Consider the following 11541-nt stretch of genomic DNA (forward strand, 5'->3'; position numbering starts at 1 on the left):
AAAGTGTTGACAAATATATAAATATATTTCTCCTTCATGCTCAGTTTGCAAATCAGAAACTTTAGTTTCTTTAACAAATTAACAATATGCCTTAATACCTGTTAAGGAATTACACTCATAAATCAAAGTCAAACAATATTCCCAGCGCCAGAATTGTGCATCCTTAAGCAATCTCTGTAACAGAGAAGCACAAACAAAGCCACCCTTCTTGAAGACACTGTAAAACACATTTAATGTTATATGAATTCTTTGTTATTTAAAATTCATTAGAATTAATTTAATCTATTTTATAGACTCACTCCACGGCAAGAAAACGATCTGCAGACTTTTATCTGATATTCTGATATATTGTTCTGCAAACTTCAATAAAGTTGCACTTCCTGTTGGATCTTTTCTATTTTGGCATATTTTCTATAACAGAAAAACAGCACAATGACACTTCTTGCAAAGATATTTCCAATTAAAAGCCCTGTAGAGGCTTGGGGGTCTTAATCTTTCACTTTTCTGGTAAGATTTCAAGTATGACATCTGCAGGAAGCATTGAATTTTATTGCCATTAGCTTAATGCCAAATCAAATCATGACTCTGTGGCTGTACTTGTCTGTTTTTGCTAAAGAAATTCTTTTTGCTATTTGAAAATTGGTCATTATCGTCTTTTATGTGAAATAACAGTATTCACAGTCACTTCAAACTGACTGATAATGGGTGTAACTCTCCTCTAACCATTGCATGTTTCACTATGACTCACTCCGACACAAGAGCCTTTCACTACAGCAAACCTCACTCCACAGCAAGAAAACGATCTGCTGAAGTTTACATACAGTTATCTTTCAAAATCCACGCAATATGTGCCCCCCCCCCAAAAGATTGCATTTGGATGCAGCACTGATAACGACATCACCACCGCCACCCCCGACCCCACAGCCTCTCTGTAGACGGTGGTTCGGTCCAGGCATTTGCCAAACACTTAGTTAGCGCAGCCCACAGAGGACTGAACTAATATAAACAGGCAGAGGGGGGGCTTGTTTCTCATAGCGCAGCTGAAATCAATGTAATCCTGAGCGCACTAATGGGAGGGTAAAGATCCAATCAGAGAGCTGGGGAGTCCCTCTGCTCTGATGATGCAGATGGACTTCCTGGAAGCGGTATCAGGTGCTGCTCACTCTGAACCACACTTGAACACTCAAGGGCACTCACTTGGAAGGTGCACACACGCACACACACACACACACACACATATACTGCAAGCTAATTGGACACAGGTGGACACTCCCATCAGCCACTCTTGTTCTTAACTTGTCATCTTCATGCCCCGTCTCCTCTCACACGTCTTTCTCTCTGAGAGTGTGCTGGGTGATGGCGTCTGAGCTTTCTCCCTCTTTTGTGCTCGTTTTTTCTGCTCTGTTCGTTATCGAAACAGTGTTTCGTGGAGGAGCTTGGTTTGTCTTTGTTTGTGGCTGGTCAGCATGGCTGCAGGCGGAGGCGACGAGCCATCAAACTGTCCCTGCTTGTCATGTGTTTGAAGCCTGCAGAATGTGGTCCAGCTGTAGGTGAGACTGCTGGATATGAAAGCGTTAACTCTGCGTCCAGAATGAACAGGGGCTGTTGTGATTTGTCCAGACAGTGACGGGGAAAGTAAATCAGCTGCTTGAGAGTAAAGATATTTTCAGACCAGAGTCATCACTCGCACATCCTCCTAAAAAGGTCATTATTTCTAATAAGGCCCCATTTCGGAAAAATGAGCTTCTGGAGAAAGAGCTGGTGAGACAGGGACAGGCACAGGGAGGCTAAACACTGTAAAAGCTATGTGTTCCTGGGTGGTGACTTTAACTGTACTGCAAGTGCAACTCCAGACAGAAACCATCCACATGGAGCCTCCAAGAGTTGTCTTGTTAAATTAATTAAGGCGAATGATTTATGTGACGCTCTGAGGCTTCTTCATTGCACTCAGCATTAATGTACTAGGGTTCGTGCTAAATGTAACTGTTAATCTATCTAATCTTTATAGATTTCACCATTTCAAACATCACATCAGATCATTCCTTGTGCAGTTTTTTCCCTTTTTAAAAACGTTAAATGTAGCTGTTCCTACTGGCATTTCACTGCTTTCTGATAAAGTTTTTAAAAGTGCTTTCACTCTGTTTTGGAGTAGCCATGCCAGAGTACATCTCTTTCCAGTACACTCTCAGTGTCACAGGGGACATGACCAGGTCTATGTGGAGCTGAGAGATTTAGCGGACCCCACAGGAGAAAGAGAGCATATTAAAGTTCTCAAAAGCTCGAGTCAGCTCTGTTTGACCTGCTGGCTTTTTCTGCTCGAGGCGCTCTGGTCCGCCCCTGTTTCCAAAAGTCTGCCTGAATGGGTTCAAAAATGGACAAAAAGACAAGAAGCGGTAAGTCTGCAGGCATTGCTGGCCTTCCTGCAGGGTTTTCTGGCCTGTGTAGGCAAGGATTTGTTGATCATTCTGAGAGGACAGTCTTAATAAAGGACTTTAGCTGCCAGAGAGCGACAAAAGAGTCGTTTAAGTGCTTCTTTTAAAGTTCAGACAGGGCTGTTCCCAGTCTGCTGTGCTCCCCGGCCATACAGCCTACCCTGCAGAAAACACATCTTGCAGGTATAAACCCCCCCCGGCTGTGAACAAGTCCTTAAATGATCTCCTTACATTGATGAAGTCCGCAAAAAACAACATGATATGAACGTCCCTGTTGAAATTGTGAATGATTTTGGTGCGCTCTCCTCTGCTATGATTAACTGGGGTAAAAGTAAAGTCTCAGCAGTCAGTGATGAGCTGAGCAGGAAGCTTTTATTTTGGTAATGATTCTTCTGAGTGCAAAAATTAGGACAAAGTTTTAGAGAAGGTTGAAGGACGACTGAGCTCTTCTTATTCTGTTTTTAGGCTTAACGATGAGATCTGCAGTGGGGATTCCTGCATGGTTTCATGCTGTCAGCGCTTTTCTTTCTGTTGTTAACTCGAATGAAGGTGATAATCGTCCTTTCTGCGCACAAAGAGCAACAGTTTATCGCTGTCTACAGCAAACGTTCAGGATGTTCAGGTCATGTGAAAAATGGCCTCAGCAGGGGGAATAAGACTGCAGCAGACTGCGTGGACTCTGATGTGAATACTGTATCTGTCAGGATGATGAAGGCCGGACTGCACCTGGATTACAGTTTTTATAGACTGACAATGAGTTTACGAACACACGGTGCCATAAAAATGTTTTGTGTTCTGTGGTGAGCGATGACCTGATTTCTGGAGTCATTTTGAGTTCAGTTATGTTTTTGTTTATTTATTTCTCTTTACAATATCTCTCCCTCTCTTTCTCTTTCCCTCTCTCTCCCAGTCACATCATCATCATCATCGTCGTCATCATCACACTCATGTCATCTGGGGTTGACAGGCAGCCAGAGGAAGGTACACAGCAGGAAATCACTTCCTCACACACACACACACATGCAGAAAACAAATGATGTCAGGTGCTGTTGACGCTGCTTTGTGGTCCCTGAACTATGAAGACAATGAAGATTCATAATTAGTTTCACTTTCATAACACAGTTTCAGACTTTGAAAACTCCTGATGTCAGTGATATCCTGTAAATGATTCTAAGTCATTCAGGGTTTGAACAGACATTTAAAGGACCAGTGTGTAAGATTTAGGGGAACCCAGTGGCAGAAACGGCAGAAATGAAATATACAGTAATATTCAGAAGTGCGTTATCATGAGAAAGTTACGTAACTTTCAAAATGGAATAAGTTGGTATTTAGTGATAACAAGAAATGTGTCATTATAACATAAAAATATCTTGTTATAAAGTGAAAAAATCTCAAAATTCATTCAGATTTTGAGATATCTGCCTCTCAGTCCTTGTTACTCTGGATAACAGAACAGAATTAGGTGCTCTGTGTGCATCTCTTGGTGACCATCAGCCTCAGTTCCTGATGCTTCCTGATGCCAAACTCACGGCGTACAGCTTAACTGTCGTGCGTCACTTCTCCAAGAGTCAAGCTCGTGGCTGGTCAAAAGACCTGCTGCCGCTTCAACAGCTGCCGACAACTTCCAACAAGGCAGAACATAAAGAACCGGACACTTGATGAAAGGTCTGAGGCCGTCACCCAGTCGGTGTGCCAAATGATTGACGCCCATCTGCTGCCAATCAGTGCGGTAGAGGGCGAGGATTTCAGAGACTCGAAGGCTACCTCAAGATAAAATTTGTGTTTCTGTAAATGGAGTCTGGTGGCTTTGGCAAGAGCGACATAGCGGCTGTTTCTGGATCTTTCCATTTAACAATCTTTCCCTGTAGGTGTCCTTTCTATAATGTTGTCAGACCCTGAGAATAACAACGAGAGCCTGCCAGTGGCGAAAACCAACACTTTTAGTGGATGCACATCAACGGAGAACAAATGCCCAGGGGGATTACATTGCAGCCCTTTTCATGGCTGCCAGCTGCAGCGCTCTCGCACAATACTGGAGCAATTTCAAAAATTGTTGTCACAATTACTCACTTTGACACAAAAACATGGGAAAATAGGGTCCATACACACAGATGAGAACTGAACAGAACACTGAAGTCTTAAAGGATAACAGAAGCCCTGGCTGGGAGATGTAGTCCAGTTCAAAATTAACCAGTCTTGACATTTAGTTTGAAATATCATCAACATTAGATCATAAGATTATAGATTGTGATTCAGCTGCAGTGTTTTGTGCTGAATACTAACACTGAGACTGAAATTCATCGCGGAGAGCGATCCCTCATGCAAGCACAAACACACTGAAGTCAGACAGATACGACCGCACGCAAAACACTTCCATTTAATTACAGCCACATACTTTCTCCCTCTCCGCGTTTCTTTCTCTCTACCTCCGTCTCTCTCCTCCACCCACACACACACACACATTACACCAACATCTGTTTCACTCCTAAGCCTTCAGAGGAAGGTCGCACTCGGTGTGCAGCCGCAAACACACACACGCATACGCACTCACGCACTTCCACACTTACTGGTGACATTACCACATTCCTGCCCCGTCCATCTCATCCTTACAAACGCACGACTTTCACCGTCACAGGGCCGGATCTGCATCAGGCAACCAGGTAACGCTGTTTAAAATTGATTTACGCGAATAAAGTTGGGAGCAGCTGGAGGGGTTAAAGGTCAGTGGCTCCATGTGCAGAGGTCACACTGCTGAAATCCAATCTGCAGCGACAAATTAGGGGGAAAAAAACTCACTGACTGGTCCAAGGCACTGGCCTAACCATCATGAGACCTTGGGGTTTAGTGTCTGTTAATTATCATTAATCATCAATAAATAAATTAATAGTAAAGCCTGTCTTAATACTTGTTTAATGGTTTAATAGTTGTTACTGTTGGTATATAAATATATGGCTGGCTAGCCTAGCTTAGCATATGATGTGGCTAGCCTAGCTTAGTATAAAGACTGGAAGCGGGGGGAAACAGCTAGCCTGGCTGTGTCGCTCTAAAGCTCACTGAAACCTTTCTTTAAAATCTACAGAAATGTAAGAATGACAATTTGTGGTGTTAGGGGGACTTTTTCTTGACAAAACCCAGTTAATCTCTGCTGTTGCTCGCTAAGAAACATTTACAACACATTGCTCCCCGTAAAAGAGGAGTGTAAACAACATCATTGGTGACAGATTTCGAAGTCAGGTTGGTTTGATCATTGATTGAAGTGGGAGAGTGACACTGTGTTGAAACCTGATCACTCAGAGAGTCAGTGCTCTGACACTGTCAGGGGTCAAGATGTCACAAGACACTCTGCAGCTACTATGTGAAACAGAAGAGTATGTGTGTGTGTGTGTGTGTGTGTGGCGAAGATCAACCCTCCAGAGGAGCACTTCGACCTACTTGCCCTTCTTTGATCCCTATCCTCCCGCAAGTCTGTGCTCTGTCAGCAGGAACCATCAAACGTGCCCAAAGCAAACACAAGCCCGTTCCAGCGCACGCAGCAAAACCACTTCACTACCGGCGTCCGCAGCATCCGCGCCAATGCTCAAAAAAGGAGAAGAAGACGCTCGAAACCTTCACCTCGTAAGCGTTCTTGATGTTGAGCGGCTGTCCCGTGGCGGCCACGTGTCCCACGATGCCCTTGTTCCACTCCAGCCGGATGCAGTTACTCGAGGACTCCTCCAGCGTGGATCCCTCAGCTACGTCGAACAGGCGGCTGACCAAGAACTTCCTGTTGGAGCTGTCCTCGCCCACCTGGGACCACACACACACACACACACACACACACACACACACACACACACACACACACACACACATACATAGCAGGATGTGGTCACACAACTGATTTAAAATAGTAAAATAGATGGTTGAGGGAGAAATGACATATTATATATTACATATTATATGATTGTGCATTCATTTCTTGTAGTATACAGTTTGTGTACTTTACATATGAATATACTTTACGTTTTTATCGAATATGCTTTAAAGCTGCAATAATCTTATACAAACAATGGCTCAAATGCCTACTGTTACATCAAAGTTGTTGCTGATAGTGATGAGACCACGCAGTTCTCCTCAGCTATACGGAGCTGTGCAGCCTTTTACAGCCTTGTTTGCAGCGTTAGCAGGAAGCTGTTTTCAGCCAAAAAAGCTCTGATCGACCCGCTGCACATTACCTGATCGGCGCCAAACATTACACACTTCCCAAATATCCGGTGAACATAGCTAAGCAGGTATTTTTCTCAGGGGTTATTGGAGCGAATCTTTGTATTGGAAGACATTTTGACATGTTACAACAGGAAACACGCAGGTGATGGCTGAGCCCCTTCAGATTCAGGGGCCTGGTGTTGTTCACGCTGGCTCTCTGTCACACTGTCATGGCTTAAAACACTTGAACAGAACCGGGCCATTGTTAATGTTAGTAATACCTGTGCTTTTCCTGCTCCGATGAGTCAAAACGTCTGCAACTCTAAGTTAAAGCTAATGTTTTTCAGTGCCTGCTGGAAGTGTAATTAAGCACAGATGTTAGCCGTAGCAAGTTTAGGAGGTCATGATTGTGTTTTTAGCCTATTCCATTGCCCAAAAAATGTAATAATGAAGGTTTAAGATAGATAATTTAAAATGTCTGAATGCATGGTTCAATCTACTCATCACTTCAGTCAATCTAAAGCAATATTTATATCAATATTTGACCCCTCCTTGCTCATTCACCTTATCATTTTGGCCATTTTAGCACACTTACCAAAATATTTCACATTATAATTAAGACTAGTATTATTATATGAATTACTGGTAATTTAATAATGTACACAGAGAGGTGTAAACTATTTAAATGTCTCTTTTTGCATGCATCTATGCATTTTCACTGAGAAATGCACTGGAGTCTGTATGGTAAAAGTGTTAAATATATATGAAATAAGCTAAATAAAGGCTACCCAAGACAGGCTGGCACTAACATGACAAATTAAGACGTCAGTTTGTCTGAAAAACTGTTTGGTAAAATGATTTCATGGACTCTAAATCACTGGAGAGCTCAGACTTGTCATTAATTTTTTAGAAGCTGTTTGTAGAGTCCTGTGTCTCACTTCCTCCAGCTCTGGCTGATCACAGCGCTCCAGTTAAACCAGTTAGAATCGGCAGGTTTGACCCACAGCCCTACCAGGAACAGCGAGTAGCGGTCCGCAGCGATCAGCTCGTTGATGTGGAGGAAGATCTTGTGGCAGAGTGCTGTCACGTCCAGATGGCTCGACACGTCCTTCACCAGCTCCAGCAGCCTGGCGCAGCGGTCACCCCCGCCGCCACTACCTGCCCCGCTGCATCCGCCTCCATTACCTCCCCCGCCGACACCACCCTCACCCATCACTGAGCCCCGCAGAGGGACGGTCTCTCGGTCAGTGTCGCTCAGAAACGTCAGAGAGCCCTCAGCGTCTTTAACCACAATGGGTCTGAGCGGGCGGTCGAACTCTGATGCTGAGATCTTGCGAGTCGGGGTGCTCGGGGCCGGGCTGGGGACGGTGGCTGGGGACGGGCAGCGGTTGTCCAGGAGGCTGAGGGTGGGTGGGAGGATGGAGGAAGCAGAGAGGGGAGCGGGGTCTGTGGAGGACTGGTGGGCCCACTGCTGTGGAGGATTTTCTCTGGAAGGCTGGATGGAGTGGACGCGCTCAGCGAACCAGGCGTTCACCATCTCCCTGTCGGAACGAGGAGGAAACTGTTGAAGACGCTTTGCCATGCTGCAACAGAAGATACTGCATCTGCACAGCTGAACGCTCACTGTTACAGACGCACTGCAGGTTGTCACAGATTCCATGTAGTTCATAACTAACACCCCTTATTATTGAAGACTAGACCACCAACACACATGCAGGAGACAGGAGCACACATTGAACGAAAGCACACTGCCTGACGGATTAGCGTCGCTAATCAACCAGCAAAATCCCACAAGAATGCAAATTCTCATCTGTTCCTGTTGTAAAACCTTCTCATGCACAAAATCGGCAAATTGGTTCCAACAGCAAACAATTATAATCCTGAAACCATGCAAGCTTGGTCCAGTCGGTCATTATAACCACAAGTACAGTTAACTACGATCAGCCCAGCGATCCTAATAGATACCTCAGCATTACCTGGACACACTGCCTGTGTACCCCACCAAAACCAACCAGAGGTGGTGTATGTGGAGAGGGTTGTTTCCATACTCCAAGGTTACCTTAGATTTCTTGGTGTTTTCAAATGCAGTTTAGCTTTAAAACTAGTTTTACTGAGGTCAAAATCAGGGTCAGGGACAGACCATGCTATTTGCAGACAACTGCAGGATAACAGCACGTTAAATTTCCCTTCATTTCCCAACATTCTCGTCAGTAGGGTGCTTTTAAGTTGCACTGGTAAATGTTTAAGATTAACAGTGGATCAGTGAGTGAGTATTTGTAAGGTGAAAGGTGTCGCTCATAGTGTCAAACCCACAGAGGGTTATCACCCAACTCTGCAGGTCACTTCAGCCCTGTGGAGCATTTTAGCCTCTTTCAGTTCATTGTTTTGGTTTTACAGCCTGAGCTTTACTGTTTTGGTTCAGTCTCACAGCTCTAATCAGGCCGTTTCCAGCGGCAGCAGGCAGCTGTGTTCAGCTAAAAGGCTCCCATAAATCCACGGCACGCTACCAGCTCAGCACCAGCCAGCAGACCAGGTCATAGACATGCCCAGGTGAAACTTCACAAGACAATGCCTGTCATGAAATGGAAAATGAGCCCTGGTTGCATCAACCACTTGCCAGCCATGGCCTCTCCATCTAATTCTTTCCTGATGGAGAAGCAGATTTCTGACTTTTCTCCACTTTTTCTGCACACTATGTGGATCCAAAAACACTGCTGCAAGCTAAAGCGAAACTTTGGACAGCAAATAACAGCATCCCTTAGCAGTGACAACAGCGAGCATACAGCGAATGTGGGCGCTGACGACGACACAACTGGCAATTTCTTTACTGGAAAATTTTAAAAGAAACGTATAAAATGAAATTCATTCTTGCAGATAAATTAAAAATGATCATGGGAGAGAAAAGTGAATGCAGCACAGTGGATTGATTTAGGCTGTGTGAGCTGGAGCCCCTTGAAGTGTCTAATGTGGATATTTGCTGAAAAAAAAAATAATGCTAGCGTGTGTGTATGTGTGTGAACAGAAAATTGGATGTGATTACAGTGAAGCTCTCTAATCAGCCAACACATTGTCTAATCAACTCCTACAACGCACACACAAACACACACACATTTTCAAGCATGCTCCTCTTGGCCTCGGCTCGAGTTTTTGAACCCGCTGAAGGTCACGTGACTCATTCTGGCGTTTCCACGCCAGTCAAAGACTCTGTTCACCTGAGTGGAAGGCCAAAACCTCGGGAAGGCGCTAACAGGCGCTGGCCATGAAATTAACCCGTGGTGTCTCGGGCTCCGAGCCAGGCAAATAAAACTTTGAGGAGCCACAGAGCACGAGCTGTTATCTGACTGCAGTGAGTCAGAGCCAGTCAGGTTGAGTTCTCCTTACTCCACGTCCCATTGAGCTGCCTGCCTCCCCACAGAGCCAACCCTAATGCATCCAGTGGAGGCGTGGCTGAATCAATACCTCTCTAAGAAATGCCTCTCAACCAGAACGGCAGAATGGCTGATGCATGCAGACCCCTTGCGCCGAGCCAATCAACTTTTTTGCTTTCGTAATGCGGTCAAAACCAGCAGGAGAGGAGAAAAAAAAAGTGTCCTCTGACAATGGAAAATATTCTGAGATGGGGATGGCATTGAGATAGTGTGTGTTGCAGTTACTGGATGAAAAGAAAACTGAGCGAAGTTGCCATGGCGGTTTAAGTGGATAAATGGGTCTGAAGGGATTTGTCACTAGAACAAACACAGACCTGGAGTGTCCTGATGAAGTGCTGCCAGGCTGATTAAATGCCCAGATACGCCTGCTGCAAAAAGTGCCTTATATAGCTGCTACTGCCTGAGACTGATTTGGAATCTGTGTTTGCGTAAGAAATTAAATCCCAGCCACGCTCTCTGAGGTCTAGAACCAGGGGGCTGCAACAGCAGAAAAGTCATGTCATTTATGGCACGGGTACCTATGTGGAGGGCTCCTATAATAATCACCACAGACCAATTCAACAGTATGGGCTGAGAATTAAACAGAATCATTGGCAGCAGTAAAAGTTAATGATTAAAGGGCTCTGTGCAACTCTCAGAGCTGCTGCTGATTGTGAAGTGGATGGTGAAGTGAAACACGGCTGAGCTGGGAGAGGAACACCGCGGACAGAGACGGTGAGAGCGGCTTCACAGCAGCTCTGCAGGTAGACCACCTGAGCGGGGACGCACGGACTCCAGCTCAGGATGGACCTGGAGGACGCGCAGTCAGTCCTGCTGGAGAGGACTGTTTAATGTCAGATTCGGTTTTGTAGCCAGAGAGGTGAAGTGACACCTATAATAACAACAATCCAAGCAAACAGAGGGGATTAAACTGCTCCTGATTGGCTGTGAGGCTGCACGCAAACGCAAACACGTTATTTGTGGAGCTTCCCTCCGGAAACTACATTCACCTGGCGGCACGTAAACAAAGCCAGTCCGGTTTAATGTCCACACTGAGCGGCGCCCCCCCTCCCTCCACTCCGTCCTCTTTTACCTTGACGCCTTCCTGATAAAGTAGGAGCGGGTGAACTCCAAGTGGTCGTCCAGCCACGCTTCCATCCTCTCGCTTTCCGGGGAACAGCAGTCCTCCATGGCGCAAAGCCGACGACGGTCTCCCACTGCGAGCTCCGGTTAGCGTCTACATCTATACACGGGAGACCTGGTTCCGAATGACGTACGGGGGGCGCAGAGAGAGAGACGGAGACACAGAGAGAGCGCGGCTCAAATAGAGCTGCTCCGGGGCCGGTCGGTCGGTCGGTGCGCACGGATCATAGAGCGGTGACTGTGCGCTTCCTAGTTGGTGAAGCGACTATTGGACGATTAGAGAGAGAGAGAGAGAGAGAGAGAATACTCTCTCTCTCTCTCTCTGTATGATAAAGGGCGCTACAAATAAACAGAGACAATACAAACACCTTTGT

General features: G+C 45.5%; 1 protein-coding gene across 2 annotated transcripts in view; it reads right to left on the reverse strand.

Moving 5' to 3' along the window:
- Positions 1-11228, reverse strand: part of pde5ab (phosphodiesterase 5A, cGMP-specific, b) — a 52778-nt gene extending 41550 nt beyond the window's left edge. For both annotated transcript variants that reach the window (XM_041965175.1, XM_041965174.1), the window contains exons 1-3: positions 11118-11228; positions 7630-8158; positions 6045-6218 (exon numbers count right to left, since the gene is read on the reverse strand). In XM_041965175.1, coding sequence (XP_041821109.1) covers positions 6045-6218; positions 7630-8158; positions 11118-11215 — 801 coding nt within the window. In that variant the 5' untranslated portion in view covers positions 11216-11228. The remainder of the gene's footprint in view (positions 1-6044; positions 6219-7629; positions 8159-11117) is intronic.
- Positions 11229-11541: the final 313 nt, after the last annotated feature.

This window comes from Chelmon rostratus, chromosome 23 (assembly GCF_017976325.1).
Source record: "Chelmon rostratus isolate fCheRos1 chromosome 23, fCheRos1.pri, whole genome shotgun sequence".
Classification (NCBI taxonomy): Eukaryota; Metazoa; Chordata; class Actinopteri; order Chaetodontiformes; family Chaetodontidae; genus Chelmon; species Chelmon rostratus.